This window comes from Microcaecilia unicolor, chromosome 10 (genome assembly GCF_901765095.1).
Source record: "Microcaecilia unicolor chromosome 10, aMicUni1.1, whole genome shotgun sequence".
NCBI classification, from domain to species: domain Eukaryota; kingdom Metazoa; phylum Chordata; class Amphibia; order Gymnophiona; family Siphonopidae; genus Microcaecilia; species Microcaecilia unicolor.
This window is the reverse complement of record NC_044040.1, coordinates 220,432,890-220,450,536: the sequence shown is the minus strand read 5'-3', so window position 1 is coordinate 220,450,536 and position 17,647 is coordinate 220,432,890. Positions and strand designations below refer to the sequence as shown.

General features: G+C 43.5%; 1 protein-coding gene across 4 annotated transcripts in view; it reads right to left on the bottom strand.

Moving 5' to 3' along the window:
* Nucleotides 1-17,647, bottom strand: part of LOC115478604 (erythropoietin-like) — a 117,399-nt gene that overhangs the window by 85,457 nt on the left and 14,295 nt on the right. For 3 of the 4 annotated variants that reach the window (XM_030216085.1, XM_030216086.1, XM_030216083.1), the window contains exon 2: nucleotides 1,788-1,927. In XM_030216085.1, coding sequence (XP_030071945.1) covers nucleotides 1,788-1,821 — 34 coding nt within the window. In that variant the 5' untranslated portion in view covers nucleotides 1,822-1,927. Of the gene's footprint in view, nucleotides 1-1,787; nucleotides 1,931-17,647 lie in introns of all 4 variants that reach the window. The other variant, XM_030216084.1, reaches the window with a different exon arrangement.

Genomic DNA, 17,647 nt, shown 5'->3' with positions numbered 1-17,647 from the left:
CTTTATGGATTTTCTCCATTATATTTGGCGCATATAGCCAGGGGCGGCCCGAACATTAGGCTACCTGAGGCGGGGTCTCAGGTGGCACTCTTCAGGAGCAGCATCTCAAGGGGCAGCTTCACAGCGTTTTAACTCATCACAGTGATGTTCCAAACCTGGCAGTGATTCCCATTCGCTGCCCTGCCGCTGCCGGCACCCGCCTCTTCCATTTCCTGTGGCTGCCTGAAGTAACTTCCTGTTTCGCTCAGGCAGCCATAGTAAAGGGAAGACGCGGGTGATGGTGGCAGCAGGGCAGCATATGGGAATTGCTGCTGCTGGGTTTGGAACATCACCGTAATGAGGTAAAACGCATGGGGGGGGGGGTGCGGCATGTTAGCTCCACCTCGGGCGGAATATTGCCTTGGGCCAGCCCTGCATATAAGACCCCTTTTACTAAACCACGCTTGCAATTCCCATGTGGCAAATGCAAGGCAACCCATTCAAAATGACAAGGTTGTGGTGCATTTGCTGTGCCAGGAATTGCTATCATATAGAAATTCAGCCTTAAAAGCAAGATTGCCTTTGCTCTCACAGCTTCCAAATCCAAAGAAAGTAATTCATAAAATTCTTTAATGGTATGTTTTCCTATCAATCCCCTCATTGATGGAATTTGCTTCCTTAAAGTTTCGCCAGGTTACTCATTATTTTTCTTTTAGAAGGGCACAGAAAACTCATCTCTAGAAACTCTTTTACAAGCTGTTGTAATACTGTATAATTTAGTTATTACTTGCAACTTTTACTATGGTCTTTTTTAAATTTTGTATTTTCCTGGTGTCTGCCCGGCTTCTTGAGGATTGTAAACCACATGGAACTCTAATGGACTTTGCGGGGTACAAGTGTATATATTGTATTGCATTGTTTACACTGTATAGCTATAATTTCTGGTATGTTTTTAACATTGTAATGTTTGCTTAATGTTTAATTAAAACTTTTTATACCATTTATTACACTGTAAGTCTATGCAATTTCCATCACTAAAACAATATCTGTCAAAAAGGTGAAAGGAATGCAAATTTCAGATAGAAAAAAACAACTGACCAAAGATTCAGACATTCTCAAAACATACTAATACCAAAATAAAAAAGCAAATCAAAAATTTAAAAAAAAAGAAAGAGCCACTGAACTGCTGAACCACTTTAGCCAAAAAACAAAAAATATGTTTTTAGGAGAATTTTGAACTTTTTAAATGACAGCTCTGTGCAAGTAAATTCCGTATACCTGCGTGCTTTAACATTGTAAACCTCTGTGCATGTAATTTCGTTCATGGTTTATACTGTATATCTGTGTACATAAACTTTGTGTTGTGCGTTAACAATGTACACCTCTGTGCACGTACTTTCTGTCACGGTTTACACTGTATAACTGTACTTTCAGTGTCATACTAAGCCAGTATGCAAGCATGATATGCGGGGCACTTTGTGTTTCAAACTCAGCTGGCTGATAAGTAAGGGCTCAGGGTGACCAACAGGAATCAGAAGTCACAACACACAATCTGAAACACCAGCTCTTGTAAGCTGTTGCTAGTGTTTTTCCTTCAGAGGAATTGCTATGCCAGGTAAGAATGAGAAAATATTTGAATCAAAAGCACCAATTAGACCACAGAAGTACAGCATATGTATTACAGAATCTACCCAACATGACTTCCTGAACTTCTACCAGCAACAATGACTCTGTGTGTGGCAGCAGCGAACATTCCTCGGAGGAGGAAGGAATAGTTTTATCTCCTGCCAAAAGGAGGCAGAACTTACGGTTTAACTCCATAACCAGGGTACAACAAGACATGTTCCTTCATAGCTCCTTTCTCGCTTTTCTGGACACTGTCGGTCTTCCATTTATACAGCTTGATTTGAACTGCCTTGCCGAAGAGCGAGAGAGAAATCCAAGTGACCTGCTTAGAGGAATGAGAAGGAATGAGACAGATGGAGATATCAGAGGCTGCCAGAAGGGAAAGCTACAGCTTCCTGTTCTGATGTTCCTGACCCACTAGCCAAGGGGCATTAGGAGAAAAATAATTGCTTGCCCTTATAACCTTACTGAACATATGACTGCCAAAACCTTCCTCCCAGCTTCCAGCAGAAGAAAGCGCATGAAGCGGGGAGGGGAGATGGCAGCTGAACTCTGAGTTCTCAGAAATGATTGTTATTTTTAAAGTGATATATAAACATGTAGGATGCTAAGTTTCCTGAAGACAGCTAGCTTATCCACTTCGGCAGAAACGTAGAAGAGCATGACTAAAAAGGGCCACACGCTGTGCTTAACATCAGTTTATAATTTCCATCCTCTGGAGTCTCGGTAAAGCAGATCTCTTTACAGACCATACACCCTCCAGAGCCAGTCAGCAGATCTCCTTACACTCCACATACCCTCTAGAACCAGAACCCCTATATAACGGGTCTTCTTACACTTCACATACCCTCCAGAGTGCCAGTACAGCAGATATATTCCAAACAGAAGTCCAATATAGCAGGTCTCCTTACACTCCACACACTATCCAGAGCCCCCATGTAACAGGTCTCCTTGCACTCCACACCCCCCACAGTGAAGCAGGACTCCTTACACTCCAGACAGCCTCCAGAGCCCCTTCTTGGAGTAGCTGCATTGGTACTGCCCGTCCTTACATAAGTCAGAGACTATTTTATTCCGTTTTTTCTATCCCACTAATTTCACTCAAAGAATCAAAGCAGGTTACAACATGTAATCACTTTGCTACAATATCATTCACACTTCAAAATATTTCTGAAATAAAAAAGTTTTTAAAGTCTTCCTAAACTGATAGTCTGAAATTGCCCGGAATTGAATAGGAATTGAGTTCCACAATTTGACTGCGGAATAAGTACATAAGTACATAAGCATCGCCAAGGGTCCATCGAGCCCAGCACCCTGTCTCTGACAGCGACCAAAAGAACAAGCAATTTGTCCCGCCCACCCTAGAAATAGTGGATTTTTCCCACGTCCATTCAATAACATTCTAAGGCCTTTTCCTCCAGGAAGCCGCCCAACCCTTTTTAAAATTCTGCTAAGTCAACCACCTTAACCACTTTTTTCGGCAACGAATTCCAGAGTCTAACTACGCGTTGAGTGAAGAAACATTTCCTCCAATTCATTCTAAATTTACTACACTGCAGCTTCATCGCATGCCCCCTTGTCCTAGTATTTTTGGAAAGCGTAAACAGATGCTCCACATTGACCCTTTCCATTCCATTCATTATCTTATAGACCTCTATCATATCTCCCCTCAGCCGCCTTTTCTCCAAGCTGAAGAGCCCCAGCCTCTTCAGCCTTTCCTCATAAGGAAGGCGTCCCATCCCCTGTATCATCTTTGTTGCCCTTCTCTGCACCTTTTCTAATTCCACTATATCTTTTTTGAGATGCGGCGACCAGAATTGCACACAATACTTGAGGTGCGGTCGCACCATGGAGCGATACAATAGCAGAATAATATCCTCGTTGTTTTCCATCCTTTTACTAATAATACCCAACATTCTATTTGCTTTCCTAGCCGCAGTAGCACATTGAGCAGAAGGTTTCAATGTATCATCAACAATGACACCTAGATCCCTTTCTTGGTCCGTGACTCCTAACACTGAACCCTGCATGACGTAGCTATAATTTGGGTTCCTCTTTCCCACATGCATCACTTTGCACTTGTTCACATTAAATGTCATCTGCCATTTAGACACCCAGTCTCCCAATCTCGTAAGGTCCTCTTGTAATTTCTCACAATCTTCCTGCGATTTGACGGCTTTGAATAACTTTGTGTCATCAGCAAATTTGATTACCTCACTAGTTACTCCCATCTCTAGGTCATTTATGAATATGTTAAAAAGCAGAGGTCCCAGCACCAGTGGCGTAGCAAGGGGGGCTGCCACCCGGGGTGGTTCGCCGTTGCACCCCCCCCCCCCGGGTGCAGCACGATGACATCCCCCCCTCGGCACATCAACACCCCCCCTCCAACCCAGTGCCTACCCTCCTCAACTCCGTCCAACCAGCTCCCGCACCCTACCTTTAAAGAAATTTCAGAAGCCGTGGTGAGGTGACGCACAGCGCCTCGCACCTGCATGTAAAAGAAGTGTGGATCGTCTCATCGGGCCTTCCCTCACTCTGTCTGTCCCACCCTTGCAGAAATAGGAAGTTGCGTCAGCGGAGGGCAGGACAGACAAAGTGAGGGAAGGCCCGATGAGACGATCCACACTTCTTTTACATGCAGGCGCGAGGCGCTGCGCCTCGCCATGGCTTCCGAGATTTCTTTAAAGGTAGGGTGCGGGAGCTGGTTGGACGGAGCTGAGGGTAGGCACTGGGTCTGGGGGTGTTGATGCACCGAGGGGGGGGGGTGTCATCGTGCTGCACCCGGGGGGAGAGTTGGCAGGGAGCACCCCCCCTTGAGCTGACACCCGGGGCGGACCGCCCCACCGCCCCCCCTTGCTACGCCACTGCCCAGCACAGATCCCTGAGGGACCCCACTAACTACCCTTCTCCATTGTGAATATTGACCTTTTAACCCTACTCTGTTTCCTATCTTTCAACCAGTTTTTAATCCACAGTAAGACACTACCTCCGATCCCATATCCCTCTGATTTCCTCTGTAGTCTTTCATGAGGGACTTTATCAAACACCTTCTGAAAATCCAGATACACAATATCAACCGGCTCACCTTTGTCCACATGTTTGTTTATCCCTTCAAAGAAATGCAGCAGATTGGTGAGGCAAGACTTCCCTTCTCTAAATCCATGTTGACTTTGTCCCATTAGTCCATGCTTTTAGTCCAGAGCCGGTGGTGGGCAGCGGGACTGGTGGTTGGGAGGCGGGGATAGTGCTGGACAGACTTGTACGGTCTGTGCCAGAGCTGGTGGTTGGCAGGCAGGGCTGGTGGTTTGGAGGTGAGGATAGTGCTGGGCAGACTTATACGGTCTGTGCCAGAGCTGGTGGTTGGGAGGTGGGGCTGGTGGTTGGGAGGCGGGGATAGTGCTGGGCAGACTTATACGGTCTGTGCCAGAGCCGGTGGTTGGGAGGAGGGGCAGGTGGTTGGGAGGCGGGGATTGTGCTGGACAGACTTGTACGGTCTGTGCCAGAGCCGGTGGTTGGGAGGAGGGGCAGGTGGTTGGGAGGCGGGGATAGTGCTGGGCAGACTTATACGGTCTGTGCCCTGAAGAGCACAGGTACAAATCAAAGTAGGGTATACACAAAAAGCAGCAAATATGAGTTATCTTGTTGGGCAGACTGGATGGACCGTGCAGGTCTTTTTCTGCCGTCATCTACTATGTTACTATGTTTTGAATGTGTTTATATTGAATTTTGTTCGCTGAAGGTAGAGCTAGGTTTAAAGAATAAGGACTATGAGTAGGTCGATCTACAGAAGGATAGTGGATCAGATTAATGTGGTCTGATGGACTAGAACCATAGAAGATCTTATAAATTAAACAAACCATCTTAAATTCAACCCTTGCAGAGACAGGCAGCCAGTGAAGATCTCTAAGCAAAGGTGTCACATGTTCATATTTCTTAAAGCTAAAGATCATCCTCACAGCGCAGTTCTACAATAACTGAAGTCTTTTTAGAAGAAGCTGATTAATTGCAGCATACAGAGAAGTGCAATAATCTAGCTGAAGTATTACTATGGCCCGGACCAACAATCTAAATTGTATTTATTTATTTATTGTGAACATTTATATCCCACATAATCCCACTAAGGCTTACAACATTAGATGAAAGAACAACATAATAAGTCCAGTACAAAACAGAGAATAAGGTAGATGAGGGGGGGGGGGGGGGGGAGGGAGGAAAACAGCAGGTCAAATGAAAAGAGGATCTTATCTCTCTAAGCTGTCGTAATTTTGCAAAGACTCTTTTGAACAGATTAGCAACTTGATGTGTCAAGGATAATTGTATATCTAGAATAAAGTCTAGCAATCTAGAAGATGTATAAAAGGGAGAGAGATTCCCCAATGTTGAGAACCAGATTTTGTGGTCCTCTGCTTAACGATGTATCAAAGTAGAAGCAATTTAGTCTGAGCAGTATTAAGCTTTAACAAGTTCATTGATGCCCAGTGTCTTAGAAATACATTCTGAAATTAAATTATCATCTATATCTGTAGTACCATTTAGCAGTGGTACCAAAATAAAAATACCATCTGCATAAGAAGCAGCATAAAATAATGAGAATGTTAAGAACTCATAAAAATGTTAAATAAAATCGTTAACAAAGGCGCACAAAATCGGGACAAAGGCAAAAAGCAGTACCATACTATGATGAAGAACTAAAAACAGCTAAAACCAACTGCTGAAGACTTCAACAAGCATGGACAAAAAATAAGAATGATACAAACAAAAATGATTGGAGGGAAACATGAAACAGGTACAAAACCAAAATTAGACAAGCCAAAATAAAATATTACAAAGGACAAATAGGCTCAGATTACAAAGAAACGTATAAACTTATAAATAATTTAATAAACACCAAGCCAGTGACATCAGCAAATGTTGAGCCCCCATCAGTAAATGAGCTAGCCAGATATTTTGAAGAAAAGATCTGCAACCTCATGAAGAGCCTAACACAGAATGACACAATTCTAGAAACCCTCATAAATGAACTCGATCACCCCCCCAGAAGAAATCCCAGCAGACAGGATATGGAACGTTTACTCATAACCCACATATGAGACAGTAGCACAACATTAAGAAAATTCTATTCTGCCCAGTGCATGCTAGACACCTGTCCCAATCACCTACCAAAAGTGGCACCGGACTGCTTCATAGACCAACTCACCTCCCATATGAACTACATGTTTAAGGAAGGCCATTTCCCACAGGAGAAAGGTAACGTACTGCTCACATCCATCCTGAAGGACACCAAAAAAAAACCCCCATCAAGAATACCTCAAATTACAGACCAGTGGCATCCACCCCTTTAACAACAAAAATAATGGAAGGCAAAGAGGGGCATAATCGATCAAAAACGTCTATCTCCATGGGTGTTTATCTCCGAGAACGGGTCCGTGAAGGGGCGGACCGAACCGTATTTTCGAAAAAAATAGACGTCCATGTTTTATTCGACAATTTGTGAGCTGGGCGTTTTTGTTTTTCAGCGATAATGGAAAATGAAAGCGCCCAGCTCAAAAACGAATAAATCCAAGGCATTTGTTCGTGGGAGGGGCCAGGATTCGTAGTGCACTGGTCCCCCTCACATGCCAGGACACCAACCGGGCACCCTAGGGGGCACTTTTACAAAAACAAAAAAAAAGGTAAAAGAGCTCCCAGGTGCATAGCACCCTTCCCTTGTGTGTTGAGCCTCCCAAATCCCCCTCAAAACCCACTGCCCACAAGTCTACACCATTACTATAGCCCTAAGGGGTGAAGGGGGCACCTACATGTGGGTACAGTGGGTTTGGGGGGGGGTTGGACGACTAAGCATTAAGCAGCACAATTGTAACAGGTAGGGGGGGATGGGCCTGGGTCCACCTGCCTGAAGTCCACTGCACCCCCTAACAACTGCTCCAGGGACCTGCATACTGCTGCCAGGGAGGTGGGTATGACATTTGAGGGTGAAAATAAAAAGTTGTGAAACATCATTTTTTGTGGTGGGAGGGGGTTAGTGACCACTGGGGGAGTCAGGGGAGGTCATCCCCGATTCCCTCTGGTGGTAATCTGGTCATTTAGGGCACCTTTTGGGGCCTTATTCGTGAAAAAACAGGGTCCAGGAAAAGTGCACTAAATTCTAGCTAAAATGCATACTTTTTTTCCATTATCGGCGAAAGGCGCCCATCTCTGTTCGGGTGATAACCATGCCCCAGTCCCGCCTTCACCACGCCTCCGACATGCCCCCGTCAACTTTGTACGCTTCCACGATGGAGTGCAGTTGCAAACGTCCAAGTTCGGCTTTCGATTATACCGCGTTATTCGTTTTTGTGAGATAAACGTCCATCTCCCGATTTAGGTCAGAACTTGGGCGTTTTTCTCGTTCGATTATAAGCAGGATAGTAGTCAACCAACTAACTGATTACATTGAAAAACACTCCATACTACACAAATCGCAGTCAGGCTTCAGACCTCAATACAGCACCGAAAGAGTACTAATTACTCTTTTAGCTAACCTCAAAAGGGAAATTACTAATGGAAAAAACATCCATCTACTACAGTTTGACATGTCAAGCGCTTTTGACATGCTAGCTTATTTTTGAAAGGGAAGGACGCCCATCTTCCGACACAAATCAGGAGATGGGCGTCCTTCTCCCGAGGTCGTCCAAATCGGCATAATCGAAAGCTGATTTTTTGCGTCCTCAACTGCTTTCCATCGCGGGGACGACCAAAGTTCATGGGGGCATGTTGGCAGTGTACCGAAGGTGGGACAGGGGCGTGGGTAAGAGATGGGCGTCCTGGGCCGTTAATGGAAAAAAGAAGGGCGTCCCTCACAAGCATTTGGTCGACTTTACCTGGTCCCTTTTTTTTCATGACCCCGAAAAGATGTCCAAACTGACAAGATGACCACTGGAGGGAATTAGGGATGACCTCCCCTTACTCCCCCAGTGGTCACCAACTCCCTCCCACCCTAAAAAAAATTTTTTAAAACATTTTTTCCAGCCTCTATGCCAGCCTTAAATGTCATACCCAGCTCCATCACAGCAGTATGCAGGATCCTGGAGCAGTTTTTAGTGGGTGCAGTGCACTTCAGGCAGGTGGACCCAGGCCCATCCCCCCCCCCCACCACCTGTTGTTACACGTGGTGGTAAATGTGAGCCCTCCAAAACCCACCCGAAACCCACTGTACCCACATGTAGGTGCCCCCCTTCATCCCTAAGGGCTATGGTAGTGGTGTACAGTTGTGGGGAGTGGGTTTTAGAGGGGGGTTGGGGGGCTCAGCACTCAAGTTAAGGGAGCTATGCACCTGGGAGCAATTTGTGAAGTCTACTGTAGTACCCCCTAGGGTGCCCAGTTGGTGTCCTGGCATGTGAGGAGGACCAGTGCACTACGAATGCTGGCTCTTCCCCTGACCAAAGGGCTTGGATTTGGTCGTTTTTGAGATGGGCGTCCTTGGTTTCCATTATCGCCGAAAACCGGGGACGACCATCTCTAAGGTCGACCATCTCAATATTTAGGTCGACCATCTCTAAGGTCGACCTAAATGTTGAGATTTGGACGTCCCCGACCGTATTATCGAAACGAAAGATGGACGTCCATCTTGTTTCGATAATATGGGTTTCCCCGCCCCTTCGCAGGAACGTCCTTAGAGATGGACGCCCTTAGAGATGGTCATCCCTGTTTGATTATGCCCCTCATGGTCGACCACCAAATCCTTAAAAGAGTGCTTGATAAAATTGGTATTGGGGGGGAAAGTCCTTGACTGGTTCCTACGCTTCTTGACCAGCAGATCCTATCAAGTAAAGGCAAATGTCTCTCTCTCCCCTCCAATGAAAGTGGAATGCAGGGTCTCCCAGGGCTTGCCACTCCCACCAACGCTATTGATGATGGCCCCTCTCAATTCAAGCTTCTCCTTCTTACCTACAAATGCACTCAGTCTGCAGCCCCTCACTATCTTTCTACCCTCATCTCCCCTTACGTTCCCGCCCGTAACCTCTGTTCACAGGATAAATCCCTCCTCTCAGTACCCTTCTCCACCACTGCCAACTCCAGGCTCCGCTCATTCTGCCTCGCCTCACCCTATGCTTGGAACAACCTTCCTGAGCCCTTACGCCAAGCCCCCTCCCTGCCCATCTTCAAGTCTTTGCTTAAAGCCCACCTCTTCAATGCTGCGTTCGGCACCTAACCCTTACCGTTCAGTGAATCCAGACTGCCCCAATTTGACTCCCCTATCGGACTGACTGTTCACTTGTCTATTAGATTGTAAGCTCTTTGAGCAGGGACTGTCTCTCTTTGTTAAATTGTACAGCGCTGCGTAACCCTAGTAGCGCTCTAGAAATGTTAAGTAGTAGTAGTAGTAGTAGTAATCTACATCCCTTTTAAAAAGGATCTGCAAGAAATTGCGATAACGGACGGTATAAACATAATGGAATCATGGGCAGTGACTTTCAAGCTTAAACTGAGTAAAGAACCCCCCCCCCCCCCCCCCCCCCCCCCCCACATTGCCTGATAATCACATCACCACACAACACAGATCTCTTCTCAAACATCACCATCATGGGTACATCCCTTCCAATAACTGGCAATCTAAAAATCTTAGGAGTCACTTTGGAAAGGATGCAGATTAGAATGTTCCATCTGCAGAATTGGAAAGAAGTAGAGAGATTGTGGTTTTGAATTATGATTTCAGAGACTGCAGAATCACTGTTTGATTGATTGTCTTTTGCCTTGTTTTTATTGTTGTATGTAGTCTGAGTTTGTGTGGAACATGTTTTATTATGTATGTTATTTTGTATTCCGCTTTGGACAAAAGTGGATTATAAATTGAAATAAAATGAATGCCTTTCAAATTGCTCTTCTCAGGCAAATGGTAACAGAATTCACCAGAAGAGGCAACGCTGGATCTCGTGCTCACAAATGGGGAAACATGCCTAATGTCTGGGTGGGTGCCCCCTGGGCAGTAGTGATCATTACACAATATGGTTCGATATAGGAACTAAAGGGGTGTTTATTATTATTATTTGTAGCATTTGTATCCCACATTTTCCCACCTATTTGCAGGCTCAATGTGGCTTACATTTGCCGTAATGGCGATTGCCATTTCCGGACTACAGATTTACACATGGTTTTACAATCAAGTGCGTACATATATGGTAGAAGAATACATTGTGATCTTGTGTAGGTGTCAGCATTATGTTGTTGCTCAGGTAGCGACATTAGGGTGAGAGTAATAGTGTTTGGCAGTGGGGTTAATCGGCATTGTGTGGTTGCATAGTAGTCAATTTTAAATTAGAAGTGGTATTGTTTGTTCATTAAGGTCATTGAGGGTACTCGGTTGCATGATTAAGGTCGGTTTAGACACACAAAACTCAAAAGTCCTGGATTTCAAACATTTTATTAGGATTTAAACATGATGACTTTAGTAAAATGAAGGAAAGACTTAGCAGGGTGGGAGGATATAAGAGAAGTGGAAAATCAGTGGTCCAAGCTGGAAGGAGCACTTAAAAAAGGAAACAGACCTTTATATAAGGGAAGTAAATAAAAGCAAGCAAAATAGGAAACCTATATGAATCACTAAACGAGTGTCTGAAGGAATAAAGGCAAAACAGTCTGCATTTATGAAAGAAGGACGTAGAAAAAGAATACTACATAAAACTCAAAGAACTGAAAAGAGAAATACCACTGATAAAAGTGCCAGTGGAAGAAAAAAAGACTAGAGACATACAGAGAGGTGACAAGACTTTTTCAGGTATATTGGGGAAAGGAGGAAGACTAGAACTAGAATTGTAGAACTGAAAGATTCTATGAACCATTATGAGGAGAGTGGAGGAAAAGACGGACATACTAAACAAATACTTCTGGGGATGAATCTCTTATCCGCTGACAAAGACATATGTGGGAGTGAAGCAGATATTGAACTGTTCATGGAAGTAAATGTTTATGGCACACAAGAAAGTGGAAAAGAAACCAACTTCAAGAGATCAGTCCAAACTCAGGGTAAGATGCTCCAATAAGCAATTTTATTTGGACCCTACACTGTCCGTGTTTCGGTTTTTAAAAAAGCCTTCATCAGGGGTCGATCAGTGAGTGCGCAGTTGTATACTGATTGACAGTGGAGCATATGAATCGATCTCTCTAAATGCAAACGAAGAATACTGTCTTACACCAACAAATTCAACTGATCGACCCCTGATGAAGGCTTTTTTTAAAAGCCGAAACACGGACTGTGTAGGGTCCAAATAAAATTGCTTATTGGAGCATCTTACCCTCAGTTTGGACTGAGCTCTTGAAGTTGGTTTCTTTCCCACTTTCTTGTGTGCTGTTGAATTTTGTGGATATTGTGAACCCCCTTTGCTTTGCAGAAAATGTTTATGAACAGATGGAATAACTGAAATTGGACAAACCTCTGGGGCTGGATGAAATACACCCAAGAATACTGAAGGAGCTCAAAGAGGTTCTGGTCAGCCCTTGTAAAGATTTGTATAGTAGATCAATGGAGACAGGGGAGATTCCATGGGTTTGGAGAAAAGTGGATAGAATCAGTCTCCACAAAAATGGTGACAGAGAAAAAGTGGGAAACTAAGGCCAGTAAGCCTTACTTTGATGGTTGGAAAAATAATGGTGGTGCTGCTGAAGGAGGGAATAGTAAAATTCCTGGAATTCAATGGCTTACAAGATCTGAGGCAACATGGTTTTACCAAAGGAAAATCAGAATAGCCATACTGGGTCAGACTAATCATCCATCTAGCCCAGTATCCTGCTTCCAAAAGTGGTCAATACAAGTCACAAGTACTATCATTATTATTATTATTTGTTACATTTGTATCCCACATTTTCCCACCTTTTTGCAGGCTCAATGTGGCTTACATTTTACCGGCGTTAGCCAATTCCGTTCTGAATAAATACATGGTATGAATGAATACAAAGTGATATTGTGGTAGAATGAGGTACATGTATAGTAGGTAACTCAAGGACCGCGTTACTTTTAAAGTCTGCACATTAGTCCATAAGATCATTTACAGCGAAGCCCCAGCGTACATGTCTGATTTAATAGACCTACCACTCAGAAACGCTAAAAGATCATCCCGAACTCACCTCAACCTTTACTACCCAACTTGCAAGGGCCTGAAATACAAGACGCTACACGCGTCAACCTTTTCCTACAAGAGCACGCAGTCTTGGAATACACTACCGCGCAACCTACGAATGATTAACGAACAAACCTCCTTCCGTAAACTACTGAAGACTCACCTGTTTGAACAAACTTACGGAAAGAGCCAAAACACATAGAGACCACACTCACTGTTCACCAATGCAATGCACATCCACTTCTTATCCCTCATCCCGTTATCCAGTCAATCATACATTTATTCACGGAACTATTTACACCATATGTCTTGGTGTCTAACAATGCCCTTTTTTCCCATTGTCTCCTTCCAATGTTTCTATGTTGATGTCCCATTGTTATATTCCCAATGATATTCGAATGTCTCGCACAACCTTGTTCAATGTAATCCATAACCTAGTTGTAACAAATGTATTTCTACTACTCATATCTTATTGTAAGCCACACTGAGCCCGCAAATAGGTGGGAAAATGTGGGATACAAATGCAATAAAATAAATAAATAAATAATTGGGAGGACTTAGAGAGGGAGAGGAGAGGAAGTACCTTGCAGAAACCCAATTAGTAGGAACATTTCATGCAGAATCCCAAAGAACAGCAAGATTCCGGAATCCCAAAGAGTAGCAACATTCCATACAGAATCCCACAGAATAGTAAGATTCTGCAATCCTAAAGAGTAGCAACATTCCATGCTACCAATCCCAGGGCAAGCAGTGGCTTCCCCATGTCTTTCTCAATAGCAGACTATGGCCTTTTCCTCCAGGAACTTGTCCAAACCTTTTTTAAACCTAGATATGCTAACTGCTGTTACCACATCTTCCAGCAGCAAGTTGAAGAGCTTAACTATTATTTGAGTGAAAAAAATATTTCCTCCCAGCATTGAATACGGGGTTTAGTTTAGCCCATGACTGTGAGCAGCCTGCAAACCACTTACAACCATGGGCTGAATGCTACCCCCTGTATATTTAATTTACAATATTTATATTCTGAACGATCTTTACATTCTCGACAGATAATAGTATTGAAAAATGAAATGCTTATATATGGTGTTTAAGTTTGTTCATAAGATGTCATCTTCTGAACTGAGTGATGTTCTACAAAGTTATCAATTGTCACAATTGCTTTCTTCTTCCCAGCATGAACTATTAAGTGTCCCAACTGTTTAAAAATAATTTCTGGAGGATAAGTCCAGGCAGGTCTGTGGAAAGTCACTGCTTATTCCTGGGTGTAAGGAGCAGGAAAACTATCTACTTTTGGGGATTCTGCCAGGATACTGGGCTTGATGGACCTTTAGAGGGGCATAATCGAAAGGGACGTCCTTGTTTTGATTTGGATGTCCTCACAGAACGTCCCGATTCAGGGGCGGGGAAACCCATATTATCAAAACAAGATGGACATCCATCTTTTGTTTCGATAATACGGTCAGGGACGTCCAAAATCCTTAAATTTGGTCATCCCTAAATTTGGTCGTCCCTAGACTTGGTCGTTTCTGATTTTTGGCGATAATGGACACCAAGGACGTCCATCTCAGAAACGACCAAATGCAAGCCATCATTTTTTCTTTTGATTATGGGTCGAGGACATCCAAGTGTTAGGCACACTCAAGTCCTGCTTTCGCTACACCTCTGACACGGCCCCATGAACTTTGGTCGTCCTTGCAACGGAAAGCAGTTGGGGACGTCCAAAATCGGCTTTTTGATTTGGATGACCCTGTGAGAAGGACGTCCATCTTCTGATTTGTGTTGAAAGATGGGTGTCCTTCTTTTTCGAAAATAAGCCTGATAGTCTTACTCAGTGGGGTTGATATTAAAATTGATTTAAGTGGCCAGGAGGGGCTCCTGGCTGCTGAACTCGCCTGTGTGGGGCTATCTGCTGATAGTGAGGGGCACTTAACTGGTTAAAGCTGCAGAATTTCACCACAGACTGCTAATCTGCAAATTGGCTATTCTGTGGGTGGTCTCGGGGTAGAGTTGGCACATATGCGATTAAGTGACAATAATCAGCATTTAACTGCCTAAGTTAAGCAGCCAAATTGGACAGCAATAAACTCAGCCCTATCTTTATGTGGTGTCGCTTAGGCAGTTGAGTACTGAGTATCATTCTTAACTGCCTAAGAACTAGGTGGCTACCACTTACAGCTGGATGTTCAATGCTGGTGCCCGAACATGGCTGGTGGCAACTAAAAACAAATGCTCACCACCGCTGGCTGAATATTCTCCTCAGTATGGCAATTCTTATGTTCTTAAACTGTCTCAAAATTAGGGAAATAGGATCCATAAGCCACAGTCTGCCAATCTTATGGGCAGCTGCATTTTGAGCCTACTGTAAGTTCAGTAATCCAATATCAGGCTTATTTTCGAAAAAGAAGGGCGCCCATCTTCCGACAATAATCGGGAGATGGGCGTCCTTCTCTCAGGGTTGCCCAAATCAGCATAATCGAAAGCGACCATCTCTAAGGTCGACCTAAATGTGGAGATTTGGGCGTCCCCGACCGTATTATTGAAACGAAAGATGGCCGCCCATCTTGTTTCGATAATACGGATTTCCCCGCCCCTTCACGGGGATGTCCTGCGAGGATATCCTCAGGAAAACTTGGGCGCCCCGTTCGATTATGCCCCTCTATGAGATGTATTTCAGTAATCAAATCATGAAATAACCAATAGCTATACCATGACTCAAAAATTCCCAGACTCCCAAAAAGAACACAACTAACAACCCAAAAAATACCCCTCAAAGAAGTTTATTAATCTTTGGGAAAAAAGTCAACTGAGAATCAAACACCATCCCCAAATATGGAAACTTATCACTAACAAGAACAGATCCAAGATCTTTGGTATGAAATAAGCTCTTTAGTGTGAATCACCATAAACCAGCAAAGCTTTTGTTGTCTTTCTATTAATAGCTAATCCATTGGCTGCAAATCAATTGAGTACACTTGCAAAGTTATCAACTAAGCTGGAACATTGAGAACTGCATGAGATGGGGAACGGACCAATCAACAGCATGTCATCAGCATGCAAATGAAAAAGAATTCCTAATGAATGTAGCAATTTACAGACAGTACCATTGTATATATTAAATAACGTTGATGATTGTGCCAAACTCTATGCAACAACAGTTAGATGTAAAGTTAACTGAGCAAACCTACTGTACATGGCCATTTAGGAAAGATGTAAACAATGTTAACACTCTTCCACCCATTCCAACTTCTTTTTTTTTTTTTTTTTTTTATTTATAAGATTTTAATTTTGACATCAAGTATACATCTTGAATAGAAAAGATGGTTATAATAGTTCCTTTTCCAGTTATACAAGAAAAACAATACAGGCAAATACAATAAACTAAATTATCATCTTTAGTCCACAATAGAAAGGGAGCCCCTACTAACTTAAGGAAATAATAAAAAAAAAAAAATCAGAAAAGCAATTTCTAATTAAGAATAAAGTGGCTGGTGAGAGCAATCGGGAATTTAAATCAATCATGGAGTTGAAGTTGTTACAGTTATTGGAAATGGAGATGAAGAATCTCTCAGTTTAGCCTCTATAAAAGTATTTAGTTGCTTTGCCTCAAAAAATACATACTTTACTGAATTCAATTTTATTACACACTTGCATGGGAAATTCAGCCAAAAAAGTGCTCCTAATTGTAATACCTTCGGCCTTAATTTAAGGAATTCCTGTCTTTTTCTCTGGGTTGCCCTAGAGATGTCTGGATACATTCTAATTTGGCAACCTAAGAAATCCTGACTTTTATTAAGAAAATATTGCTTAAGTATCCAGTCTCTATCTGGCTGAAGTATGAAAAATACTTTAAGAGTAGCAGTTGTTAAACCCACATTCTCTCCTTCAATTATTTGAGTCAAGTCCAAGTTCAAGTCTAATGTCTCTGGCGGAGGAACCATCTTATCCTCCTGTAACAGTTCTTTTTTCCGATTAGGTTCTATATAGTAGATCTTGGATATCGGAGGGTGGGATTTTTCTGGAATCTTTAAATTCTCAGTTAAGTACTGTTTAAAGGTTATCAGTGGTGAAATAGCCAGCTGCTTAGGAAAATTTATCAACCTCAGAGTATTTGATCGTTGATGGTTTTCTAAAATTTCAATCCTGTGTTGTAGAAAAATATTTTCCTTGATCAAATTCATCTGAATCTGTTGACAGTTTTGAACAGCAGCTGAGTTGTTTTCCATACTTTTACCCAGAGAAGTTACTTTTGTCTCTAATTCAGATATGCTTCCAATATCTAAATTACATTTCTGGGTAAATTGAGTAAACTTCTGCACAAATGAGGCTTCCAGTCCCACAAGTGCCTCCCATATATTTTCTAGTGTAATATTTTGAGGCTTACAAGGCAAAAACGACTTACTTGGGGTTCCCAAGTCAGGAAAAGAGGGTAAGTCCGAGTTTCCTCCTGTGTCTCCATGGTCTTCCCCAGTAATCTCTTCTCCTCCGCTCGCACCCGCTTCCATCGATGCGGGGTTTGTCGGCGTCTCTGACACCACTTCGGCGCCCGCGCCAGGAGACCCTGTCGGAGTTTTCTCACCCGGAGTATTCTGGGCCGTAGTTGACGCCATCGCCGGCATCGGAGGAGGAATCCTCACTTCGGGACTGAGCGTTGTTTCCGCCTCAAGCCGAGGGAGCGAGGGACCTCCCTCCGCTCCTCTCGGCAGCGAGGATAATCCCGTAGTCGCTCCCGATAGAAGGAAGCGGTCAAGCGTTGCAGTTCTAGGAAATACAGGAATCGCGGGTCCAATTCGCTGTTTGCCTCTCCTTTTAGGCATAATTTGAGTAAGTAGATAGCTTCTCAAGGTATTAAGTGACTGCAACGATCAGAGCGACTTCCTATGCTGCTCATTCAGCCGCCATCTTGCTCCCCTAGTCCTGCCCACCCATTCCAACTTCAACTAACCATTATA